General features: G+C 47.5%; 1 protein-coding gene across 5 annotated transcripts in view; it reads left to right on the top strand.

The window, feature by feature from the left end:
- The window catches only part of NTRK3 (neurotrophic receptor tyrosine kinase 3), a 335,000-nt gene that overhangs the window by 99,615 nt on the left and 208,413 nt on the right, over positions 1-26,972 (top strand). For all 5 annotated transcript variants that reach the window (XM_031440537.2, XM_031440536.2, XM_031440532.2 and 2 more), the window contains exons 4-11: positions 1,320-1,388; positions 10,715-10,872; positions 11,629-11,771; positions 12,464-12,605; positions 13,075-13,371; positions 20,457-20,480; positions 21,875-21,939; positions 22,772-22,874. In XM_031440537.2, coding sequence (XP_031296397.2) covers positions 1,320-1,388; positions 10,715-10,872; positions 11,629-11,771; positions 12,464-12,605; positions 13,075-13,371; positions 20,457-20,480; positions 21,875-21,939; positions 22,772-22,874 — 1,001 coding nt within the window. The remainder of the gene's footprint in view (positions 1-1,319; positions 1,389-10,714; positions 10,873-11,628; positions 11,772-12,463; positions 12,606-13,074; positions 13,372-20,456; positions 20,481-21,874; positions 21,940-22,771; positions 22,875-26,972) is intronic.

Genomic DNA, 26,972 nt, shown 5'->3' with positions numbered 1-26,972 from the left:
ATTCAGAAGACTAATGACTGCTCCTTTCCTCTGTACATCCTAATGAGAACAAATAAATAGCCATTAGGAGGAGAACAGAAGTGTGAACAGAAAGGCTGATGTCTTGATCATTGATGGGCGTGTTTGCTGGAGGAGGGACTGGCTTGAAGGCATCGTAGGTGATCTGCAGAGTTTTTGCGACTTGTGTGCACGTTAAGAATGTTTGTTGGTAACAGGGCATGATAGTTTCATTTAGCAAGAAGGGTAAGTCGTAGATATCTCTAGTACAGTGTGGTGCATCCTTAACAATACTGTATTGTACACTTAAACATTTATGAAGAAGGTACATCTTATGTTAAATGTTATTATCACCAAATAAAAAAAAAGGGGGAGGGAAGAAGCTTTTAGAGGTGCCAGTTAAGTGTATGCTATTGTTGACTGGGACATTGTGCTGTGCACCAGAAATTAACACACTGTAACTGACTGTACTTCAACTTAAAAAAAAGTTTATGCTGTTGTTTATGGTAGTAGTTTCACAGATGTATATTTTCCTTCAAATTCATCAAGATGCATACATTAAATTTGTACAGGTTTTTTGGTATGTTAGTAAAAAAAAAGAATGCTTCCTGGCTTGTATACCCTGAGAGTTCTCTGTTCTCCTGTAGGAATGTGGCCTTAAAAAGGCTCTCTGAGAAAGACAAACATCATATGATATCACTTATATGTGGAATCTTAAAAAAAAAGGACACAAATGAACTTATTTACAGAACAGAAACAGACATAGAAAACAAACTATGGTTACCAAAGGGGAAAGGAAGGGGAGGGATAAATTGGGAGTTTGGGATTTGCAGATACTAACTACTATACATAAAATAGATAAACAGCGAGGTCCTCCTGTACAGCACAGGGAACTATATTCAATACCTGATAATAACCTATAATGCAAAAGAATATGAAAAATAATACGTACGTGTGTATGTGTCTAACTCAATCACTTTGCTGTACACCTGAAAACTAACGCACCATTGTAAATCAACTATACCTGAATTAAAAAAAAACAAGTTCTCTGGAATGTTATTGTGGCAGGAGGATTTGGGAGGGTGATCAAGGAAATTTTATTTATTTGATTTGATTTGTAAGACTTTGCCCTCTAAAAGGTGTCAGCATCCTCTCCAAACCTGATCTGTGGCCTCAACTCCTGGCCGATGTATTGTCAGCAGAATGGAGCAAAAGAAAGAACAACAAAGCCAGGCTCCCATGAGATGACCAACCTTACTACAGAGAGCATGACTAATGCCAGATCTGTCCTTTAATTTCCTCTTTATTTGTCAATCTTACAGAAACCTGTCCAGTAACCGGCTCACCACACTCTCATGGCAACTCTTCCAGACGCTGAGTCTTCGGGAATTGTAAGTTTGGCTTTGAAGACTGTTCATGTCACTGGAGGGGTGGTCAAAGGTTGTTGGGTGGAGCCACCTAAGGCTGGACATACACCTGAGGGGGCTTCTTGGGTTGGAAGACGTGAGGTGTACCATGTTCAGTGAGAGTGAGCCACCCCATCCCTTGATTTCTGATGTTCTTTCTGGGCACAATACGTTTCAGAAGATAGGACTCTCATCTCTTAGAAGGATCTAGTTTTGTGGTCTGTTCGTAATTAGTAATAACAGTATTGACATTTATAATAATAAAGTGTATTTATCAGTTTGTAATAAATAACATTGGTAATATATAAATCAATTACTAAGTGTGCTTTCGTTTACATGACCTTTGATTTATCATCATAAGCATCATGGGAGGTAGGTATTATGCCTCTCATATAAAGTATATCTCTGCACTTTAAAGTGAGGGTTCTGAGCCTGAGAAGGGCATGTGAGACACAGCCAAGACCATGTTGCTAGGGATTGGCAGAGCCAGGACTTGACTCCAGGCCTCTGATTTCAAGCTGCAAGTCTTTCCCACTTCTCATGACCTTCTGTCAGCCTATTTGGCTTGAGTAGGGGCTAAGGCCGTCTATTTATTCAGTCTGCCTGTGGACTGCTTAGCTTTGCTTCATTCCGAGGCTGATCAATGCACTCCTACTGTAGCCAGCCATTTTGTGCTAGCACATGTTGGATGGATGAGTTAAAACTCGTGACCACTGCTGGAAAAAATAGCTCATGTTGATGTGTGAGTCATCGAGGTCATCTCTGTGCATGAAGGACAGCATACTATGTTGAGGGAACAAATCAAGGAATAAATTGGAAAGGAATTGAGGCATGGCTGGAGTTAGGGATTCAGGGTTCCAGAGATACTCCTCATGTGTTTCCTTTTGCTTGGTGACTCAGATCCAAATGTACTGAATGCTTTACTCTCCTTTACCAAGAGGAGATGGCCTTGGACCCCAGCCCATGTGTCCTCCTTTTGCCTAGTAAGACCTGAGTTCAAGGATGGGTCATAACCTTACTTTTCCTGACCCAGCTGGTAAGGGAGGAGGATATTTACATCCCTATGACTGTCTTGTATATACCCAACTCATCCTTATGGATCTAAGTGCTTAAAAAGGCCATTCTAGTGTTGGGAAGTACAGAGATGGTCTCTTTGACAGTGTTGGAGAGTTTCAGATAAGACTGTTGTGGGTTGCTTTCCTTCCTTAGGATTTTGCCCCTCCCACTAGGCTTTTTCTCTGCTATGAGCACAATAGTTATAGTGATCAGAGTTCTCCAGGCACATGTGGCTGCAATCCACATGTACAACAATTTAAAACTCCTACCTAAGCTTGGAAAAAGGTAAATATAGATTTACTTGTTTATAAAATACTGAAAAACTAGACAGTGTCCCAGACATGTCAATGTCAGAATGTTACACTGGATATGTTGTGTTCATTCCCATCTTTGTAGGTGGAAAAGATGTTAGAGGTAAATCAACATGACTCCTTCGATCTCCACTAACACTGATTTCTGAGCTCTTACTCTGTGCCAGGCACTGTGCCAAGCAATCTATCGAATTATGTACGTTATTTAATTTAATCCTTATAACAAGTTTATAAAGTAGGAATGACTACTATCACTTCACATTCGGGGACACTGAGGTACTTAAGCAAGGTTAAGTATCTTGGTTAAGGTTACCCATTAACTAAGTGGGAGCATATGGACTCAAGATCATGGCCACTATGCTCAGCCATCTCCCAACTTTTTCAGTCTGTCTTCAATCCCAAGGATCTGTCCTACAATAATTAAAAAACAACAACAACAACAAAAAAAGCACGATTGCAGTTTTTCCTTATGTTGCCCTAGAACTGATCAGGTTCCCTGACATCAGGTAGCTAACTGGGGGCTCTCTTTATTGGGAGACTTGCATTTATTTCTCCTGGAACACTTGCCACTTCTGTGGGAGGCCAGGGACAGCCTCCCTCCCGGGGACATCTGGGTCTGCAGTTGCGGAATTATTGAGAAAACGTTCAGTGCTCCTTCTAAAAAAATCACTGGTTACAAAATCAGTGGTATGGTGCCCTGGTGACCTGTTTCATGGAGTTTTAGAAATAGTTGCTCCGTAGATATATGTTTAAAGAAAATGTCAGATTTCTCCCAGAGGATCATGGGACTCCGCATTCATCTTTGCCCGGGATCAATATACCAGTGAGCTGGATGCGGCTTATGGAGAAATGAAGACGTTGCCTCCAGTGTGAGTCAGCACATGACCGCCACCATGTCCACGGAGTATTTTATTTCTGTCCTATTGTTAAATAAGAAAAAAATTATATTAGAAAATAAAGAAGCCCCCTCTAAGGAGCAATTGCCCTGGTGGGGGTCTATTTTCTTGAGGAAGAACTGAAAGTGGAGAGTGGAAAATTTATCTTTTGGCTGGAGGGGCCGCGTGTTGGCTCTCAGCTGTGGCTGTGATTAAAAGCCAAACACTCCCAGTTCCTGGCAAATGGAAGAGGGGGTAGTACCTTCTTGTCTGACTTCCTGATTAGTCCACATGGCGCCATCTGCCATGAGCCATCTAGACTGCCAGGGTCTGCCCAGCGGAGCCTGTGGGCTGGGGTGTGGGGATGGGTCGGGTATTTCCAGATGAAAGAATTTTGGCCCTAGAGGAGAGGCCAGGGGGAGATGGCTCTGTGAACTGGGGCAGCAGAAAATCACCAAGGCAGAAGTGTGAGTCTTCGAGCAACCTTCTGCAGAAGCCTTCAACCATTTCTCAGCATATTTTATTCCATCATTGAGGATCTCCGGCTGCCTCAATCAGCCCCTCCTCTGATCCTTGATATGAGAACTTGTGCGGTTGGGATTCCCCATCAGAAGGGCTGAGTGTCTGTGACTTTTCCAGTAAGAAGAGGCATATATTGGGTACCTAATATATACGAGGTCCTGTCTCACTCCTGGAACCATCCCACAAGGGAGGTACCCTTATACCCAATTTTACAGATGAGGGAGTTGAGTCTTGACCAAGTGAATTACTAGTCCAACATCATATGGCAAGGAAATGGGAATTTGCACTGTGATTATTGGCATTACTACCACTCAGGTCTTCTGTCTTCAAAGACCAGCCCTTTTCTCACACAGCTCAGCAACACCCGCCACATGCTTTGTGTCTCCATCCAGGAGCCACTGTCAAGATGGCGGCTTCCCTGAGTGGAACCAAAGGGGGAAAAATCCATACAAGTTAGCACCTCCGAGCCCTTGCATTTCGCATTTACTTTTGTGAGATGAAAGGTATGGTCTTGGCCGAGCCCCTGACCTGCTGCCTCTCACCAGTCCGAGCTGCATTGCTCTCACTGAAAGAACTGGAGGCATCTTTCAAGACTTGCTTCAGAGTCGCCAGCACTCTCTCAACGGCCCGGGTCTGAAGATATTTGAGTTGACACTGCACAGCGCTCTCCAAAGTTTCTGGTGATGGCAAGATGGCGTTTTCCTTTACCAAGAAGACTGGTAGTGTCTGTCCAGAAATTAGAGCAAGAATCAAAGAGATTGTCTTAGAAGTAAAGCATGAATTAGAAAGAAAAGAAGCTTGGATTCTGAATCCCCTGGTGCAATTTAGGCAAAGGCAAGAGGCACCAGAGGATATAAACTCACAGCACAGAAACCTTCCAGAAATACCCTAAGGACCATTAGTGTATCTCGAACAGGCTTCTCTTAATACCCTGCACGCCCGGAGCAGACATGATTAAAATAGAATGGGATATTTCATTTTCTTAAAGCAAAAAGATAATTACCTCTGGTATAATTTGCAGATTTAATCGACTTGGTAAAATATTAACTCGGTTTCAGAGATGGATTTGGGCTGATCTGCCTTTTTTCTTTCACAGACCTGGCCCTGACCACGTGCCACGGTTCTCAGAGAAGTCACTAAACAATCGTGATAATAATGCTGTTATTATGATAATCATTTCTGGCCTCTGTGTCGCTCCTTTGACTTCCCAAAGCATGTTACCATGTATCGTCATGATAACTTTGTGAAGAAGGGAGGCTGAACACAATTACCCCCCATCTCACAGAAGCTAAAACAGAGCCTTGGAGAATTAAGTGACTTACTGTGTTCGTTTCCGAGGGCTGCCTTAACATATTTGGTGGCTTCAGACCACGGAAAATGACTTGCTCACTGTTCTGGAGACCAGAAGTCCAGAATCAAGGTGTCAGCAGGGCTACACGCCCTTCAAAGGCTCTAGGGAGGACTGTCCTTGGCTGTTTCAGCTCCTGGAGGCTCCTGGAGTTCTTGGCTCACGGCAGCGCTGCTCCAGCCTCTGCCTGCGTCTTCACGTGGCCGTTTCCCCTGTCTCTTCGTCTCTACTCTTTCTCTCCTTTCTCTTATAAGGATACCAGTCTTTGGATTTAAGGCCTACCATCAATCCAGAATGATTTCATCCCCTGATTTTTAACTGATTACATCTGAAAAGACTCTATTCCCAGATAAGGTCACGTTCACAGCTACTGGGAGGGTTAGGACTTTGACATATTTTGGGGGCGGGGGTTGGGCAGCACTATTTCGTTTACTATATTCACCCAAGGTGTCACAGCGGCTCAACTTGGATCTTTGGTTTGGGTGCTTTGTCTACCACCGGACTGCTAGCATCTCCAGGTGCCCTTTGGGCATGCTTGCTTCTGTGACGACAGATTTGGATCCGGTCCCCATTTCCCACCATCTGGCCCTAGGATTGCCACCAGCACCACTGACACTCTGGAGGGGAGAAGAGAACCAGAGTGATGACTGGTGCGGAGCCAGTGTTTTCTAAACACCCAGTCTTGGCCTCGGTTGTGCAGCAAAGTATCTGTGTGCACACCCTCAGATGGGGCTGAGTTAATCTGCAGGAAGCCCCGAGGGCCTGGCGATTAGGCCCCAGGCCATCTTGGGGCAAGGGCTGGGTGTTGGTAAGCTTTGCTCTGAAGCAGCTGCTGCTGTATTATTCATGGGGCCACCTGCATTATTGATGGAGCAGGGGAAGGCTTGTGTCAGGCTCTTCGAGTCAGCTCCTGAAATCCTGGCTGAAGACTGCTGATTTGATGGGAGAACAGACAGCATCATTTAGACCCAGGGCTTGCCCTTCTTTGCTTCCAGTCCACCTCACTGTTAGACCCTCTCTTGTCAGGATATGAAGATGAAGGCAGATTTGCCCAGGGCATCACTGTTCTCAGACTCAAAATGTTTTCTGCCATGTGTGTGTCTTGCTGTCTAGGTGGAAAGTTCAGAGGGATGGGGGAAGAACTCAGGGTTCTTCTGCAGTTTCCAGGAGACCCTGGTTTGGAGGAAAGGCCCAGGTCTCATGATGCATGCCTTTTGTTGGAGCAGATCCTGGAGGGAAAAGATGGCAGGAAATGAACAAGCTATTGGCATGCCTGTGCCTGACAGGGTCTTAGACACGTCCCAAGTATCTCGCCAGATTCTCCCACCAGCCTCAGGATGCTGTGACACTGTCCGCCTTTCTGGGGGAACCCTGAGCTGTTGGGATACACAGCAGGGCTCGGACAAGTGGCAGAACTGAATAAAGCATGTGTGGCTTAAAGCAGCCTGGCCAAGCCTCTCACTTATCCAGTGTCTTCCACCCAGGTGGATAATTTGTATTTTTACAGCTACTTAATAATGAATGAACACATCTTGTCAAGGAAGCAGCTGGGAAAAACCAGGCTGACCTGATTCAGTTTGCATATATTCCAGCATCTGGACCCTCAGCGTCCTTCCAACAGGGCTGCCAGACCTCTCCTCGCAGCTGCTATGATGCGGATCCAAACCACTGCCCCACCTCATTTTCCCCCACTCACGCTGGGCAGCTAATCCGACCTGTGTTCCCGAGGGAAGCCATCAGACGTCCCCTTCCCCGTGCTTCCTCCTTGCTCTGAAAGTCAAATGGCGTGATGCCTGTAAGGTGTTCAGCATGGTGTTGGGCACGTGAAATGTGATGCAAATGTTATTATCCTATTGTTCTTACTCCTTCTCCCTCATTTTCTCCTGTCTACCTTTTCTCTCTTCTCTCTCTCTCTCATTTATCAGCCACAGAGACATCTTGCCTTAATCCCAGGGCAAATCCCTCCAAAGGTCCTGGACCTCATCCCTCACTTTTCTGCTCTAGGACCTCACCTTCCCCCCCGCATCCCTGGCTCTGCCCCGACTCCATTCCTCTTATGTTTACCCTCTGCCTTTCCACTGGGTTTTTCTCTTCTGTTTTCAACCGAAAACACTCCTCTCCACCATTGACTTCCTGTCCCTGGATCGTAAACCCTTGGAGTCTTTTACTTTTTCTTCTTCTTCTCCCTCCAGCGAAGCACCAAATACCATCTCATCTTTCTTTATGACATTTGTTCCCATTTTCCCCTTCCCTCTCCCCAATTTTTAACCTCTCTCCTCCAAGCTCTTGTTAACTAGGCAGTGGTTAATCTCACACAGTGGTTCACGGTCCCCTGGGAATCCCCAAGACCCTCACAGGGAGGCCACGAGGTTAAATCTATTTTCATAGCATTGAGACATTATGTGCCTTTTTCACTCCCACGTGCAGTGGGGTTTCGCAGAGGCCACGTGACATATGCTAACATCACTCCTCTGATGATTGATGGCATTTGTGCTAATGTATTCTTTTTTTTCCCCCGACTTTTTCTATGCTTTAATAAATCTTTTGCATAGGTAAATACACTTAGTGAGAGCTAGAAGACAACATGGAAGCTAGACAGGAAAGAGACATTCTGGATCTTTTCAAAATAACTCTATTAAGGAAACTCTTGATTAAATGTTGCCTTCAGAAAGGCACTGACGCCTAAAACAGCTTGTGTAACTGTCAACTTTTGATAAAATCATATTCTAGTACAGCTGATCTTGAACGTCTTCTTATACTCTTTAAAAGTGTGCTGATGCATTCTTGTGTCTTAAGATTTTCTCAGTTTTGATTTCTAATATGGTAAATAGTGGTAGATATCATTCACAGAAAAGTTCCTTGAGGCCCTCGGTCATTGCCAAGACTGAAAAAGAATTCTGAGACCAAAAGTTTGACAGCACTGACCTGGATCCTGCCAGCCTGTATGGTGCCTATGTGTGAATGAGAAAAGACGCCCCTGCTGGGTGGACAGAGCCCCACGCCAGGCCCTGGGTCTGGTCAGGGGTGTGCAGACTGGATTTCATCCCCCATGCACCCCTTTGTCTGGGTGCTTTGAGACGCGTGTGAACTTTACCACTGCGCACAGTGACCCTGTGTTTATAAGCCATCAGAATTGGTGTCCCGGGCTTTAGCTCGCCTCCTCTCTTGTTTATCCTGTACAATATTGTGGCATTACTCTTCTCACAGTTTTGTTCACATCATTCTCCACCTCCAAGGGCCTCAATGATTCCCACTGCCTCCTGGATGAATTTCAAGCTTCCTGATGTGGCGGTGAAAGTCCTCCACCATCTGGCTTCTACTCAGCCTTCCAGCTTCATTCCCCAGTGCTCCTTGACACAAATTCTCTGCCATGGTCCAGGCTTTCCTTCTCGTTTCCACAGCCCAGCCTGCAACATCCCCTCAGTTCTTCCTCTAGTCTCTCCCTCCATGAGCCCCAAAGTCAGGGGTCCTGCTTACTCCCCTTTGCATCTCCTGTCGACCAGTGCCTTATACATGATAGATGGTGGGGAAAGTGCATGGTGTTTGGAGTCCAGCAGGCTGAGATTCGAAGCTCTGCTTTGTCACACACCAGCCGAGGGACCCTGAACACGTGACTGGACTCCTCCAAACATAACAGGGACTCTCTCATCTGTATGGCAATGAGACTGGCTGTCTCTGAATGTAGTTGTGAGAGGCAGATGCTTAAGAAAGGTTAGTTCCCTTCTCCTTGTCTGAAAGAGTGTGGTGTGTAAGGAAAAGTCACAGGTACTTTTAGACTAAGAGGGTATTGTGCAGGGATGTTTGAACATTCTACCTGTGGTGTCCTATTGGCTAGAAAACACCAAATCCAACCCCAAGGGTCTCAACTTTTTCGGAAAGCTGGTTGATTCTGATGTATGCTTCACTACTTTGGAATTTGCCAGTTGTCAAAAATGCCCGAGGTCTTAGTGCAGTTACCCAAGTGCCCCTCCTCTGGGCACCAACAGAGTCATCCCCTTACTGGTCCAGAAAGAGACTCATGTTCCCTCTACTGATCCAGGCATTCAGATTTATCAGGTGCCCTTTAAGAGTTTTACATCAGCTAATGCCCTTCAATTGTCCCCCTAATGAGAAAACTCCCTTCTAGAAGGGAAGTGCTTTGCTCTAAGTCACAAGGAGAATCAGTGGAGAAGGAAGGCCTTGAACTTGACTCGTCCTCCATCAGACATCCTTCTTCACCAAGATGAGTGCTTCTGGGAAACAGGAGCCGATTATTCATCTCTGTATCAATAGCACTCAGCCCACAGCCAGACATGGAAAGATGCTTATTAAGGATTTTGTTGAATTTATGAAGGAATAAAACTGGTTCCGAGATGGGCTTTGAGCCGATATTGGAAACTGCTAACCACCTTCTCCCCAGGACGAATAACTTCTTTCTTCCCACCTCCTTTCATTCCTTCAACAGGCATTTGTGTCGCAGGTGCAGCTATAGGTACTGGGGGTGCAGCAGTGAACCAACAGGCAATGTCTCTGACCTGGATGGAACTTAAGGTTTAGCTGGGGAGACAGATACTAAACAAGCAATCAAATCAATATGTAAAGTGGTGCTGGGCAGTGATGAAAACCAGAAACAAGAAAATAGCAGGCAGTGTTAGGGCAGGGGTTGGTGGTGGCTTTCTTACAGAGGTGGTCTGGGAAGGCCATATGAGTCCTTAATGAAGTCAGGGAGACAATCTAGAAGATCTGTTCTGGGTAAAAACTCTGTAGGCACAAAGGACAACAGGTGCAAAGGCCCTGAGGCAGGAGGTCTGTGTGGCTGAAGAAGAGAGGTGGAGGGGGAGGTAGGCGATGATGTCAGAGAGGGATGGAAGGTGGTGCAGATCCCATAGACCTTTGACTTTGGCTTTCAATGAGATGGGAAACCACTGAGGATTTGGAGAAGAGAAGCTCCCCAAGATGATGTATTTAAAAGGTTCTTTTGCCAGGTGAGTTAAGTGGAGTGGATTTTTTCCTTTTTTTTTTTTTTTAATGAGTTTACTAGTTTTAAAATGAAATACATTCATGGACTTAACTAAGAATTTTTTACTTCTTTGGAGACCTTGCTCAACCTCTCTCTCCTTGATCCCTGAGGAGCAACTGGGCGCCTCGGCCTCAGAGCCCCGGGAGGGAGCTGGGCCATCTTCGGTTCAGGAGTCCCCTTCCCTCTCTTCTTGCCCACAGGAGGCTGGAGCAGAACTTCTTCAACTGCAGCTGTGACATCCGCTGGATGCAGCTGTGGCAGGAGCAGGGGGAGGCCAAGCTGAACAGCCAGAACCTCTACTGCATCAGTGCCGACGGCTCCCAGCTGCCCCTCTTCCGCATGAACATCAGCCAGTGTGGTGAGTGAGCCGCCCGGCCTGCAGCCCCGAGAGACGGGGCTGCACATCAGCCCGGCGGCCAGGGCCTTCCTTTCCCACTGCCCAGCCCAGCTCCTCCAGCCTTGAACTCTGCACTGGGTGCAGGTCTGGCTCTCCTCTTCCCTCCTTGGTCATTCCTGTCCTTTCAGGAGCCAGCCGTGGGAAGGTTGATTTCAGGGATGTAGAAAGGTGTTAAATGTGTCCTTTCTCATCGGACCAGAGTCCTTTCTCTCTCTGAGTTACCTGTCAACCACACCTGAAGGGGTGTATGTCCAGGTGTGGTCTCTGAACCTCCTGTAGCAGGAGCATCTAAGGCACTTTTAGAGGAGATGTCTGGTCCCAAGCATAGACTTAATGAGATCAGAATGTCTGGAGATGAGTATGGAAATCTGAATTTCTAGCAAGCTCCCCAGAGGAGTCTGAAGCAGATCACATTTTTGAGAACCAGTGCCAGAAGCGGAAGATGCCATGTGACTTCATGGTTAGAACTGCATTCCTTGAGCAACTGTACCACCCCCACCCCCTCGCCGCCATGGAAGAGAGTCCAACTGCATGAGCTTAAATTCTGCTGGGGAGGTGGTGAGAAGCTTCTGGGACTTGGGGGGCTTCCAAGAGCTCAAGCAGTCTGTGTTGGAGTCATTATTGGACAAAGTAAGACGTGCCATCCTTGACTCCATGGATGGAGTCTTGGTAGTCAGCATCTGCCCATCTTTTCACCCATCCTGTTCTCCCTCCCAGACCTCCCTGAGATCAGTGTGAGTCATGTCAACCTGACCGTACGAGAGGGTGACAACGCTGTCATCACTTGCAATGGCTCTGGCTCGCCCCTGCCCGATGTGGACTGGATAGTCACTGGGCTGCAGTCCATCAACACCCACCAGGTAGGCGTTCTGGGCTTGGGCCCCATCCCCTCTTAGTCTTAATGAGCTAAATCATGAACAGAAGCAAGTGATGTGAGAGTAAGGAAGAAGAGGAAAAGTTTGTGGTCCTGTTTCAACAGGAAGAAACACTTGGATTCCATCCAGCTGTAACATTTTCTAGCCAATTTGATCTTTTTTTTAATTGAAGTATAGTAGATTTCCAATGTTGTGTTAGTTTCTGGTGTACAACATACTGATTCAGTTATATATATATTATATATATAATATATATATGTTCTTTTTCATATTCTTTTGCATTATAGATTATCACAAGCTATCGAATATAGTTCCCTATGCTAAAAGTAGGACTTTATTCTTTATCTGTTTTATATATAGTAGTATCTGCAAATCCCAAGCTGCTAATTTATCTAGCCAACTTGATATTAAACATGCTGCTAAACATCTCTGTACCTTACTTTCCTCATCTGTAAACTGGGCATAATGCTACCATTCACCTCACAGGGTAAAGGTGAGGCTTACCTGAGCTCTTGACTTTAAAGAGCTTGGCACTTGGTCAGCGTGCATTCATTGGAAAAGTCTCCTTTCCCTTCTGCTCAATTTTCCTTTTAATTCCTAATGGTGTTTGGGGATTAGGCGGGGGAGCCACCCTTATAGAAACTGTTTGATTGTTGTCTTTTTTATTGGGGTTTTAGACAAATCTGAACTGGACCAATGTACACGCCATCAACCTGACGCTGGTAAATGTGACGAGTGAGGACAATGGCTTCACCCTGACATGCATTGCAGAGAACGTGGTGGGCATGAGCAATGCCAGCGTCGCCCTCACGGTCCACTGTGAGTGGGCACCGTTGTGGCGGGTGGCTGTGTACCAGGGGGATGTCAGCCCAGGAGGCTGGGGCTGTGTCTACCAGGAGGAGCAGACAAACTCTTATAGGATAGGACTGAGCAAGTCAATCCTTGGCTAGTAACCCCAGAAAGGGTGTCCCTGTCCCTCAGAAGATGATGTGCCTCCATCTCATCTATGCTTTTACTCCTAAGTTGGCCCAAGTCTGCCTTTTATTAAATCCCTAAAAGGTTGTGAGAGGGAACCCTCCAGTTGTGGTGGACCTAGGAAGTTTGGGTGAAGACAGACATCTCTTCCCCTCTTTGGGGGTGGTGGTCAGGTGGAGGGACCTCTGATTCCTTCAGTCTTTTTGGAGCTGGGTGGGGAAGAATTGGGATTCCCACCGCCGTTCCTGGAAGGCTGCTCTGGGACACAGGAGGCTCTGGGTCCTGGCGTCAGCTGGCCTCTTCCCCCTGGCAGACCCCCCACGCGTGGTGAGCCTGGAGGAGCCGGAGCTGCGCCTGGAGCACTGCATCGAGTTCGTGGTGCGCGGCAACCCACCGCCCACGCTGCACTGGCTGCACAACGGGCAGCCGCTGCGGGAGTCCAAGATCATCCGTGTGGAGTACTACCAGGAGGGCGAGGTCTCCGAGGGCTGCCTGCTCTTCAACAAGCCCACCCACTACAACAATGGCAACTACACCCTCATTGCCAAGAACCCCCTGGGCACAGCCAACCAGACCATCAACGGCCACTTCCTCAAGGAGCCCTTTCCAGGTAAGGGCAGAGCCTCTGCAGGGTGACCATTTCCTTCCAAGAGCTCGGGGAACGGGGCGTGGTGGCTTTGAGAGGAGAAGCAGCAGCTTCAACATGAATGTCGTCATCACGGCAACCGAACGCGTGTGGTGTGGGACGTATTCAGCCACCACCAGCATCTTGCATAAACTACATAAAGTCGATTTTCTGATAGCTGTTACAGTAAAATCTAAGACCTGCTCAGAAATACACAGGTGTGCATCTAAGGGCACATTGTGTTATGGTAGAGAAAGCGGGAACTCGAAAGTTGGACAGGAATGATGGAGAATCTGAACCCAGTCCTTTATCGGTTGGGAGACTCTGGGCGTGACAGTTTCCCCCAGTTCCTTCATCTGTGAAGTGGGCATGATTGTACTGCTCCCATAGAATCTTGTGGCTTTTAAATGACTTAAAGTAAACAGAACACATGTCACAGGCTTTGGTAGACAATGATGGTGCAATGACCCTCCATTGCAACGGACTTCAGAGTCTGTCCCGTTCAACCCTGCATTTAACGTCTGAGTCAGCGGAACCTCTTCCTCCTAGCTGGGTAGCAGAAAGGCCTTGGCGGGGGTCTAGGCTTCCAGGTCCGTGGTTCCTCTCCCCTCCAGTGCCGTGGTGAGCTAGCAGGGGTGGGGGTACTGATGCTGGCAGCCTGTGATGGTGCTGATGTCACGTGGGCGAGGGGTAGGAATTAAAATAATGAAAGGGCTTTGTTTGAATATTTGAGAGGTAACTCTGCCTCTGTCTGGGCTAGAATATTTCATATACTTCCCTGAAGTTGGAGGAGAAGGAAACACTCCAAGAGTTTAGTAAAAGTCATTGCAGCATCTCTTGGTGAGTTCAGCAGTTGGTAAGTTTCTGTCAGTGAAGCCATGTGTCTTTGATGACCTTGGTGATTTCTGCTGGGAACAGGCTAGAGGACCTCTTGGCCTTCAATTCCTAGAAATTGGGGGGGGGGGGTTCCTAATGAGATAAAGAGGGTTGGAAAGACGGATATGTCACACACCTAGACACAGACAGGTGGAGGACAGTGAAAGCTAACCCTTTGCAACAGCTGCTTTTGTGAAGGTGACTTGACAGCTTACAGATAACCAGAGGGGAGCAGCTCCGAGAGACCCTTTTAGTCTTAGTGCAAAGAACCTAGAACTTTAGAGGTTTTGAGAGAAACTCTGAAGGAATGAGGCTGCCTGGGAAGCTAAATTCTTTCAGCTGAGGTCCCGGGGATGATGGCGCCTCTGCTCAGGAGAGGACTGAGAACGTGCTGACACTTGAGGCCATATGGTCTGACATTTTCAGCATCACCCCGGTATGCCCAGTAAAAGGTCCCACTGTGGGCCACACGAGCTTTGTAGGAGCTGGAAGAGTCCTGGCCCTGTCCCGCACTGTGGAGGCAGCGGCTTTTAGATACAAGAATTACTTTGCTCTTTAAGGGCCATAAAGTCAGGCTAGGCCTTGTTGGCCTAAAGGGCTGGAGTGGCCCTTTGCTTTGCTTGTGCCCATTTGGTGATTAGACAATGAAATCTGTTTTTAAGGAGGAGAGTCTACACTCCATGATGGGTGAGGAGTTAAAGCCCCCCAAAGTAATGCTTCTGTTTCCAAAGGGAAGCTCTTGAGGCCTGGACAGACTAGGGAGCCATGGAGTGCTCAAGAGGGAGGGTGAGCCACTCTGGCTCCTCCCCGCAGAGGGTGTCTTGTCCGCGGGGCAGCAGGGTCCCTGGGAATGCATGGTAGGCATGGCTTTTCCTTTGTCCACCATCCCCTGGGGAGGGCAGCAGTTTTCTGCATCCTCCCAATTGTAGACACCTCCTCTGTCCCCAAGAGACACAGCAGCCCCTCCTCGTCATCTCTAGATATTCTCGTCACCTTATCAACTCTCCTCCAGCCAGTGGTCCTCAAAGGATGGTCCCCAGACCAGCAGCATCAGCATCACCTGGGCGTGTGTTAGCACTCAAATTCTGGAGCCCCACCCAGACCTACTGAACTAGAAACTCTGGGGTGGAGGGGCCCAGCAGTCTGAGTTTTAACAAGCCCCTCAAGTGACTCAGCTGCTCCCTCATTTGCGATCTGCTGTCATGACATTTGGTGGACTCCAGCCCTAGAGAGGGAGGGCAGAGTCTCAGAGGAGCTTGTAGGGGAACAGCTGACCCTAAGTGGGGTCCTCAGACCCATATACACCCTGCCAGGGCCGTCCTGTGTGAAGGTTTGCTTGGTTTATGAGCCTAAAGGAATCAATGGATGATGAAAAGGCGGTGACAGGGAAAAGATGGGCCGGGCGTGTCAAGCAACAAAGTATCTAGACATTTAAGGGAGTAAATTATCCAGGGGAACAGGCAGTAAACCCTGCACCTGCTGAGCCCTGGGTACAAAGGCTCGCTGCGGCTTCCTGCTCTCCTGCCGTGAGGGTGTGGGGACATCGTATTTGTCATCTGCCCCCCTCTCACTCCCAGACAGCAGCGCATAGAGATTAAGAGGAAGGATTCTGAGATCTGACAGACCAAGGGGCCAGTCCCACCTGTGGCCCAACCAGATGGGCAGCCTTGGCTCCGAGAATGGGGCTTAGCACGTGGTTGGCTAGAGGGGAAGGATGATCACTGCCTCTGCTGCTTCATCTGTGAAGTGGGAACGATAACCAGTGATCGCTCCCCCTAACTTGCCCTGGGGATGAATGAAGCGCTGCTTCCTCAAAGGTTGTGGTGAAGATGAATCCACACACAGTGGGTTAACCCACCCAAAGTATCTCCCACAGTGCTTGGCACAGAGTGAGTACAGAATTACTGTTTGTTTTTATTAAAAAAACACACATGCACACCTTCAAGGGCAACAAAAGGGGATTTGTTTTAGGGGAAAACACAGAGATCACAAAGGTGAGGGTCTCCTTTCCTGACTGCTTAGGGGCCCGAGACCCATAGGAGAGGTTTGATTGGAGTGAATGTATTCAGGGGGGCGATCTGCAAGTGCTGAGGATCTCCTCAGACCAGGACATTGAAATAAAAATGTTCCAGAAAAGCTTTTTGTAAGCTGCACATGCAGTACAAATGTTAATGTTTCCCTCTACATTTGCGAAGAAGCACTAGAATGTTCAGCATGGCATTCAGCCTGAGTGTAGGAACCAGTCCTTGGAAAGACTGGCTAGGGAGGTCTTTTCTAGAAGCACCGATCACCTGTGGTGATTACCTCTGGTGTTCCAGGACCTTAGAGGGGCCGTCAGGAGGGATCTGGGCATGAGTGGGAGCCGTGAGGAATCAGGGATCTGGGTGACAGGGGAGTCTGGGGATCATGTCAGGGTCGAGGTGGTACCTGGAAGGCCACCAGGTGGGGTCCTTAGATGATGATGTGCTAGAAGGAGGAATGTCGCCAAGGGTGTGTGTGTGTGTGTGTGTGTGTGCATGCACAAGCACATGTGCTACAAATATCTGAGAATACTTACAAAACGTTTCTGAATAAGTGAGCTGCCGTCACTCCTGAATTCCCCTTTTGTACTTGGCCAGGAAGTCTCTTCATCAGCACAAACCAGAATCCCCTCAGGGCCCTGGTACAAACAGTGGGAGAAACCATGGCCTGAGTGCCCTTAGCCACGTCAAGGCGGGTTTCCTTCCTCTAAGAAGCTTGTTGAGCCTAGAATGTGGTCCCAACCTGCTGGTGCTGCGGGAAAGGAGGCGGCGTTGCTTCCCTCCACAGTTCACCAACCAGCATCTGCATGTGGCCTTCTGTGTGGGATGGGCAGAGCATGTAGTCGCCTGGCGCGGCTCCCTCCTCCCTCCTCACATCTAAAACCAGGGATCACTTCTCGTCGTCATTTCCCAGTCCATCTCTGTCTGGACACAAGCTGCTGCCTCTCTTCTCCCTTCTCTGGACCTGGCTGGCTTTTCCCACTGGGCCTTTCTTGAGGAGTTTGGGGTCTGAAGGAGGTGTGGTCTGGGACTGGAGGGCACACGTGCCTTGCATTCACACCCAGCCTGCATTTGGATTCAGATGCTGTACTGGCATACCAGTCCAGCCGTCCTCCCAGCCTGCTGGCTGGGGCAGAGAGGAGGACCACTCCTGGATAACATCCTCTTCCAGGGTGAAGTTCCGAGTCCTCCCACAGGTTAGAGAGAAACTAACCAGCCAGGAGGTCTGGCTGTTCCAAGGCTCGCGTGCTTCCTGGGTGCTTACACATTTCCAGGCTCCTGAAAAGGAGCTGAGTATTCATAGGCTAATTGAGAGATTACAGGGTTCACTGTCTTGGCCAAAACATTTGGCTGACATGAGAATGTTCTCTAAAAATGAGAGCCGTAGGAGAAATATGCAAATCAGTGTTAACTATGAAATGACCTGGCACCTCTTTTTTCTCAGGCTCCGAGGCCAAGGCTAGGGCCCCCTCTCCTCCATCTTTCCCCCACATCAGGCATCTGGTCACCTGAACTTTACAAGAGGGTGGTGGCGTGAAGGGCACGCTTGGGAATTTGAAGAGAGCTCTGTTGCTCTTCCCCCAAACAAGGCAAAGTGGATGATGAACAAGTCATCTATTAACGGTGCATTTACTGTGAATAGGAGTTTCTCTAAAGGCCTCCTTCACAGAAAGCATCATTTTCCCCACAGGTAGGTAGAGAAGAATGTTCGCGGGTGCATCCTTAACAAGAGCTATGACAGCCGTGCCTGTGAAAGCTTAGCCAAGGGCCTGGTCAAGAGGAGACCCACAATGAATGAATGAATGAGTTGCTCTTATTTTTCAAGATGTGGAGGCTCGTGGCGGGGGTCGGGGAGGTGTGGTGTAACGCAGTGGTCCTCCAAGGGACCAGCAGCACCAGCATCACCTGAAAATTGGTTAGAAGTGCAAATTCTCAAGACCCGTCAGACCTCCTGAATCAGAAACTCTGGAGTGAGGACCAATAATCCATGTTTTTTGAAAAAAAAAACTTTCTTTAAAAGGTTTTTAACTTTTCATTTGGAAATAGCTTGAGATTCATCCCCCAAAAGTTACAAAATAGTACAAAACCTTCCTTAGATCCTTCCCCCTGCTTCCTCTAATGTTACCATCTTACGGAACCACAGCACAGTGATCAAAACCAGGGGAGTAACACTGATACAACCTTCATGCCTAATCTACAGACTTTATCTAAATTTTATCTTGTCCCACTGCCGTCCTTTCTTTCTCTGAGGTCTAGTCCAGGACTATTCACTGCATTTTGTTGCCATGTTATTTTACTCTCTTTAAATCTGGAGCAGATCCTCAGTCTCTGTCTTTCACAGTCTGTGCACTTTTGAAGACTCCTCACTAGCTATTTGCCAGCACCCCACTGTTTGTGTTTGCCTGATGTTTCCTCACAACTGAATGCCAGTTATGCATTTTTTACAAGAGCACTGCAGAAGCGATGCCGTGCCTTTCAGTGCATGGCATCGGGGGTACACGGTGTCTGTACATCTTATTACCAGTGATGCTAACTTTATCACTTAGTCAGGATGGTGTCTGCCAGGTTTCTCTAATGCCCAGTGACTATTTTTTCCTTCCATAATTAATAAGCACCATATTTTGGAGCTTTGTAAATATCTTGTTTCTTATCATTCTTTCACACATTAATTTTAGCATTCATTGATGATTCTTGCCTGGAACAGTTATCACTGTGCCATTTTTCAATGATGACTTTTCTATTTCTGTCATTTCCTCTACATTCATTAATTGGAATTCTACTGTAAGAAAAAGCTTTCTTTTCTTCCTCATTTGTTGATTAAATTACCTATTTATATCAGTGTGGACTCCTGGGTATTTATTTTGTTCTATGAATTATATAGTCCATGTATTAAGTTGCTAGGGCTGCCATAAGATAGTGCCAGAGACTGAATGGCTTACGCAGCAGAAATTTATTTTCTCACATTTCTGGAGGCTGAAAGTCTGAGATCAAGGTGTCAGGATTGGTTCCTTCTGAGGCCCTTCTCCTTGGCTTATGGATGGCAATTGACTCCTTGTGTCTTCACATGGTCTTCCTTGTGTGTGTCTGTGTCCTAATCTCCTCTTATAAGGACACCAGCCATATTGGATGAGTGCCCACCCTAATGACTTTAACTTAATTACCTCTTAGAGACCGTGTCTCTAAATATAGTCATAATCTGAGGTACTGAGGGGTTAGGACTTCAACATATGAATTTTGGACAGATATAATTTGCCCCGTAACAATCTATGAATATCATCATTTATTTTGTTGTTCACTTTGTCCCCAGTTTGGCCTTTGGAAATCCCCTTGCATTGGCTCCCATGTCATTTCTTCATGCCCCCATTAATTTCTGACTGCTTACTTTCAAGCACCACAGAGTGGTTCCCAGCTCAGACTTGGATTTGAATCCTGCTCGATCCCTTCTTAAATGAGTGACATTCAGTTAGTTACTTAATCTCTATAAGCCTGTTCCCTTTTCTGTTAAAAGGGGATAATGCTATGCACCTCCTAGGGTGGCTACAAGGGTTGAGTGATGTGTTACGTAAAGCATTTTGCACAGCCTCTGGCTCACAATCAATGCTCAGTAATGATTGGCTTTCATTATTAGGTGAGGCATTTCTAAAGGCCAAAGATCAAATAACACATTTTCATCTGGGGAGCAGGCAGATTCTAGAGGGACTCCCAAGAATGTCTCAATGACCTACTAGAATAAACTCTACATATCAATTTGAGGAATTGTGTCTTGAGGTCATAGCTAGAGTTTTCAAGGAAGGCCCATGAAAGCCCATCCTGCAGCGTTTCTTCTTGACTCTAACATACCACCGACATCCCCAGCACTCTGGGTACTTGAGGGAGGGCGGGCTGTGGGTGAGACGGTGAGTCTGGATTTAATTCCTCATCTCACAGTTTGGTTTCTAGTCTCCAAGTGGGCCAGGCCACCTTCCTGGAAACCAGGAGTTTTAGCTCTTATTCCTTCTCCATTTGGAAGACCACTTGCTAAGGAGGTGGGAGAGTGTGGGGGAGGCGTGATGTGCCAAGCCTTTTGCTTTGCGGGATCACGGTGAGTGGGAGAGGTCATAGCTCTTAAGAAGATCAAGTGCGACCGTTTGGTTTTTATTACCTTTGTTAATGATCTCTTTGTCTTTTTTGCAGAGAGCACGGATAACTTTGTCTCTTGTAAGTCTCTTTTATGTTTTCCTTTGAAACTGATTTATTCTGATACATTTGGTAACTACTGAATCCAAATAGCTCTCTTTCCCATTCCGCCACCATCCCCAGGCCCATGGCAGCTGAGACCACCTGAGTGAAAAGTGAAAGGGAACTGGAGAGTAGGAATGCTTCTTGGGCAGTTCCAAGCCTACACCTCTCGGGCAATCACTCGGTGCCTCAGTTTCCCCCAGGGGGTTTTCAGGGGTCTGACCGTGTGGTGGGTCTTCCTACCCAGATGGAGAGGGGTGGTGTCAGGAAGGATGTGGGTTTCCCGTGCCCCAGTGGACCTCTGCTGAGCATCTCAGTAGTTCTTGCAGAGAGAACGCCGAGCCCATGAACCTGTTAGTGTTTGTCACCTGCTTTGAGAGCCCAAGAATTTGGCTGGGACCCACCTCGTGTGGAGCTGTGATTGATAGGCTCGCCTGTCCTCAAATAAGATTACTGAAGGTCAGTTTACCAGCAGTTTGGGGCCAGGGCTAGACAATCCCAAAAGGATTTGCTGTTTTGCTCACGGGCCCTGGGGGAACCTGTGTTTATTCCTTTTCCTCTTCTCCGCCGTCGGAGAGGAACGGCCACCTGCGACAGTAGACAGTCCTGCTTAGCACACCCCTGGCTGTCTGGCACGGATGTAAATACCATCTGTGATTCCTTTGTTTGTCCCCCCAGAGAATTTCGAACGGGGGCCATCTCTTGACAAGGAGGTGGTTCTAGATGGAGGACAGGCGGATGCCTGGCTTCCCACCCAGGCCGTGCTGGAAGAGGTGGTGCTTCCTAGTCAGATGAACTTGTGGCTTAACTGAGGCTGCCATTGTGTTCTGAAATCTGAATTAGGGGACTGGATAGTGAGTAGTTTAGGGGAACACGGGCCTCCTGGATCTCACTGAAGAGTGAAGAGGGGAAAAGGAAGGGTGTGGAGAGCCAGGGATGGGAGCAGGCATGCCTGCGGCAGAGAGGAGCCACGTGCTGGCTGCAGCTGCTGTCACCAACAGAATGTGCCGAATCCAGACCCTGACCATCATCCCAAAACGTTCTTCCCCTTCTATCTGTCCAATAGCTTATGGCCCACATTGCCCAGGTTACACTGTTTACTCTGGGATGAGGGTCAGGGGATGGAAGTGAAGGTTCTTTATATGCACGGAGCCTGTCCTCAAGCTGTCAACACCTGCCAGGCAGCCGCACCGGGACCTCGTCTCTAAGGACCGTTGCAAAGCCTGGAGGGGTCAGGCAGTAAGAGCCTGGCTTCAAGGGAATGCTCTCCAGCAAGAACGTTCAAGGGGACTTGGGAGGTGGGTAGGGACCATGGCTGAGGCTCTTGTGGCCAGTGAGCTCACTACCCTCCTCCTTTTCTGTTTGGTTTACAGTCTATGAAGTGAGCCCCACACCTCCTATCACTGTGACCCACAAGCCAGAGGAAGACACTTTTGGGGTGAGTCACTTCTTGCTCAGGAGGAAGGTGATTGCTGATGCAGTGGTTCTCAGTCTTCCGTTTTAGTAGCTAACTTTTTCCAATATCGCCTTACGTGAAACTCTGGTATGTATGGCAGTAAGAGGCTGTGATGAATGCCCTCCTTTCAGGTGGTTGAAATCTTCCTTGTTTGATGAGAATAATTCATTGTTTGAGGAAGTCTTTGAGGATCTGCTTTAAGCCCTAGGGCTTGGAAGGGAACAGTTTGAAAACGCCCACTCCACTAGGAGCCAGCTGGGCTCAATTCCGAGGGAGCTGTTAACTGTACAGCCTTTTACAAAATTCAGAGTTTCCCAGGCCATCTCCCACCCAATGCTCCCATCCTGCTGTCTCAAAGCCTGAGATTTCCCTGGGGAGGAAAGGAAAGGGGTCTTTTTAGAGTCCAGATCTCCTGGAACTTTCTGGATAAGAATATTATGCAAAGAATGTCAATGTGAAGGTGCAGAATTTGCTTGCCAACTAAAACCACAACAAAACAACGGACAGAAGCCCCTCTGGACTTGCCCTTGCCTCTCTTAAGATGGTCCCCAGATGAGAGGGGCTCAGAACACTGAGTCACAAAACTCCCTCTAATCAATTTGGGTAATTTATTTTTGATGTCCTTAGAGTCTCACAAATTACTTCCTCTCAAGACTTATACTCAGTCTGAGAAGTTCTGAAGTTTGCTGAAGTTCTGACAGGGCCACAGTTGCCACCGTCATAGGACGGTCCTCATCTGCGCGTGCACGTTAGGTCGTCCAGTACTCAGACTTTCTGCGACTGCTCTTGACCGTCTGGTTTTGGCCCCTCACAGGTATCCATAGCGGTCGGACTGGCTGCTTTTGCCTGTGTCCTGCTGGTGGTTCTCTTCATTATGATCAACAAGTACGGTCGACGGTCCAAATTTGGAATGAAGGGTAAGGTGGGAATTTTCGTTTGCGAGGGTCTCATGGGGGAAACGTGGCTTCTTGTGATGAAAAGATGCTGTTTTAATCTCTCTTTGCGCTCTGAGAGGGCCTCTGGTGGCGGGCTTTGGTGGCCCTGGTGCAAACACCTGTCTGCACCATTATTATTGGTAATGATGGATTGAAGGCAGTGCTGACGTCTGTGAGGACCAAACTGTGGCCCACCTTGTTTTTCTGTGACTGCTGAATACACTTCTTAGCTGGGCTGGTGCAGTGAGGATGATTTGGGAAGGAAGGAAGCTGGGTTTGAGGGCACATGAAGAGGGCTTAGCTTTCTCTTTATTATTGGTGAATAAGACTCTTGGTTTGAGTAGCGTGGTTTTTCTCTTGTCTGCATCCACCCTTGGAGTTGGAATGAGAAGGTGTTAGCATTGCTAGACGTAGGGTGGTGGACTCTGGCACTGAAAAGTTGCCCATGCTGTGGTATCTCAGCACGTAGCTCTACATAGAGGTCCAGAACAGATGCCAAGGGCAACACGATTGCTAAATCTGCTGGCCGGTTTCCATGACACAGAGCATGCAACCCCATCACAGCCTGGGTGGGGTGGGCGATGCGGCTCTCCACCAAGTCTTGGATAAAGGGACTGGCACGAAAGGGGTTAACATGGTGAATTAGCATCCATCTGCCTGGTCCCAGGATGGATCTGACCAAATGGCTCAAGAGAGGCTGGGTACCAGTTCTTAAACAGAAACTTGAATTTCAAGACATACTCCCAGCTGGGGTTTCCATTTGTGGCTGATGTGAATATAAGATGGGTAGGAAGGGCTGATGAAGGCTTCAGCAAGCCATCAGGTTCCTGAGCTAGGCTTCGGGTTGGAGTTTTCTGGTGAGATTATGGGCTCCAGAAAGATGCTTTTCTATGACTTCTACACATAAGCAGGCGTACGTGGTGGGGGTCTTGGCCTGGGGGCTCAGGACCTGAAGGGAAAAGCGTGAATGAGATTCAGGCGGATAATGGTCCCCAGAACTTGCATGCAAATGTTTGAGTGTTTGTTCATGGCGGGGAAGGGGTGGTGAGGGGTTAGGAAGGAACTAGTCCACAGCTTCTATTGTATTCTCAAAAGAATCCGTGACTCTCCTGCAAGTTTAGAACCCTCAAATATAGCAAGAAATTTCCATAGAGAACTAGAAAAGCAGAAAACATGGGGGCAGACTGCCTGGCTTTCCAGAAGCCTCCTGCCTCTGCCCTCTCCTTCTGCTCTTGGTTAAGCTGAACAAGTCATGGCAAAGCAAGCCAGGTTTTCTTGAAGCATATGAAATATTTCGACCAAGAGAAATACGTGTACGGGCAAATTATAAAACTGCTACATGTGGAAGTCTGGCCTGAAGCCAGATGGCTTAAACAAGAGGAGGCCCCTGTCAGGTACCTTGGGGGAGCTGTTTTATCTGCCACCATCCCATGTGCCAAGCAGGGCTTCACAGGTTTGGAAGATCAGCGACCACTAGGCGAGCTCTGAGTCTTCGATCTTAGAGTAAATGTTGGGCTCCTGGCTTTGAGGACCTGGCATTATTATTGGTGCAAAATTTTCCTACCATGGGAGAAACTTTCCTTGCTCTTCCTCCTCCCACCTGAGAAAGCACTGGGGCCTTGACCAAAGGGAAGAATGGGACATTATTCTCTCCCCGCAGGAGGCGCGCCACCAGCTGAGACCCTGCGACAGGCTTGGCAGCACTGTGAGAGCAGATTTTTCCTATTAATTGTCATCCGGTTTCTGGAACAGCGTGTCCCCATGTCGGATGGATTAGGCAGCACCCAGGGCAGTGCCTCCCCCTCAGCTGTCCTCAGAGCCTCTCCCAGCCCCTGCTCCCCTCTCTCAGGCTGAGCTGCTGTCACCGTCCCTGGTTGGACCACAGGAACGTGTCTGTGAGGTTGGAAGTGAAATATCCCCTCTTTCAAAGTCAGGCAACCTGAAGACATTCAGCTAGAGTGAGGCAAGATGAGATGATGTATCAAGGCTGACCTTGTTTAGAATTATGCCTGCATCTTTCTGATCTTTATTAGGCCTGATTGTATTTACTTCTCATCTTAGGATGAAATGGCAAATGCCCCAGGCTGCACACACCCTTGATCTTTTATTGCCAGTGGGCATCCCAGGCCAGAAAAAGAGCGAAGGTGTGGGTACCAGAAGTCCCTCAGTTCTGACTCAGACAAACCTCCATCTCTTCATATCCCCCGCCTTCCTCAGCTTTGAATTTTCAAATCTGGGTTTGAATCTGCGGTGTCACTTAATTGCCCTTTGTTTCCAGCCAAGTTACTTAACTTCTCACGGCCTTTATTTGCTCAACTTCAAAACGATGGAATGATACCTCCTCCTTGGTTGGGTTGCTCTGATTGTTGAGAACCACTGAAAAGAGCCCCTGTGGTTTTACGTTTTCTTCTTCTTTTCTTTACGAATAAGCCTTCCCAGGCTTCTTTATTGTCCTTCCAGGAAGGGCTGCCCTCCCTCCTCTTTTGTCCCACACAATATTTAGTAAAAACGCTTTCTTTCATTCTGCCCTAGTCCTCATGCATTGTCGTTATTTTGCTGACACATCATCTGTCCTGTTAGACTAGGAGCGACTTGTCGCAGAAACCCGCGATCACTCAGTCCAGCACGCCTGAGGCTCCGCCTGGTGTTTGACAAATGGTTGTTGAACTTAGAAATAAATAACTTTATTTTTACTCATTATAAAAAGCGCAGCTTGTTAATCAGTAATGGGCTAGTTAGGGCTTATTTGGAAATCCGAGATGTCTGGGCAGTGGGAAGCGGAGTGGGGATGATCTGGGAAACTCATAAATAATTCCCACCAGCCACATCTGAGGGCCTGGAAAACAGTGTGTGGATGAGGAGGACTTATTAAAATGAAACTTTCTCAGAAATAAAAAAAAAAAAACAAAATACGACGATTAGGATAACAAACACTCACATTCTTACCACTCAGTAAAAGCAGCTGTTACCCCTTTGTTTTCTGTTGCATCTAATGTTTTATTCTTATTACTGATACAACTTAAATGGCTTTAACTGTCACCTGCAGTCCCGTTTCCACTCCCATTTCCATAGGCGGTCATTAACCCAAGTTCACAGCGCATCCATCAATCCACTTGTTTTTGTCTCTCTCCCTATAACTCGTCCTCTCTTTCTCTGTTATCTCTGCGCACCTGCCCTCCGCCTGTGCTCTCTCCCAGCCAGCCCCACAGGCTGCCAGTTGGCAAGTGTCTCCACCCTATAGCAACAGTAGTGGCCAAGTCTGGTAATCAACTTGTTTTTATGATTCTAGTTAAATATAAGCATATACATATTTGCATATATATTGGGGTTTTTTTTGTTTCATTTTGTTTTGTTCCTCAGATCACGATTGCATTTATTCACAGACATCTAGAAAACAATCAAAAGTATCTCTCTCTCTTATAGAGTTTATTAATAAATTTTATTTGGACAAGAGAGCTTGTGTCTTGACAGTTTTAAACGCCATGATTAAAGACTGCAGCACTCCCAGGAGTGGTCACAGATCCGTACGGTATGGGAAGAAATGCATACAGAGGCATATATATGAATACATATGTGAACGCACTTACAAGAGGCCTTACTTTGTGTACGTTGTAATTTATACACATGTTTGTAGCCTAAGCACCCTCCTGCATCCTTGCTGTATTTACTTGTCGTGTGTTGGAGATCTCTCCCTGCTGGTATGAACAGGCATTCCACTGGGCACCCATTTTATGGGAGATCAATATAAATAACCAGAGCTTATAGAAATGAACTGAAAATGCATTGTCTCAGACACTTTTCTGCATTATCAACTGCCATGTTGTTGTTCAGAAATTCTGGCCTGGGGAAAGGTCAAGATTCTGCTCTGTGGAGGGCGTGGGACTCCAGCTCATTTTCTCTTGTGATCACAAAGGTTCTAAAATGGGCCTGAGTGTACAGCGGGGGTTCTTTGGACTGTTGATGAAGCCCTATGCTTTAGCTTGTTAGGGGTGATCCTGAAAGTGTCTGGTGTGGTGTGGGCACTGACCAGTCAGAACACACGCCAGCCCTCCTACTGGAGTAGGGAGCTGGGGGCTCCCT

Source organism: Camelus dromedarius, chromosome 29 (assembly GCF_036321535.1).
Source record: "Camelus dromedarius isolate mCamDro1 chromosome 29, mCamDro1.pat, whole genome shotgun sequence".
Lineage (NCBI taxonomy): Eukaryota > Metazoa > Chordata > Mammalia > Artiodactyla > Camelidae > Camelus > Camelus dromedarius.
The sequence above is the reverse complement of the archived record's forward strand: the minus strand, read 5'-3'. Positions and strand labels throughout refer to the sequence as shown.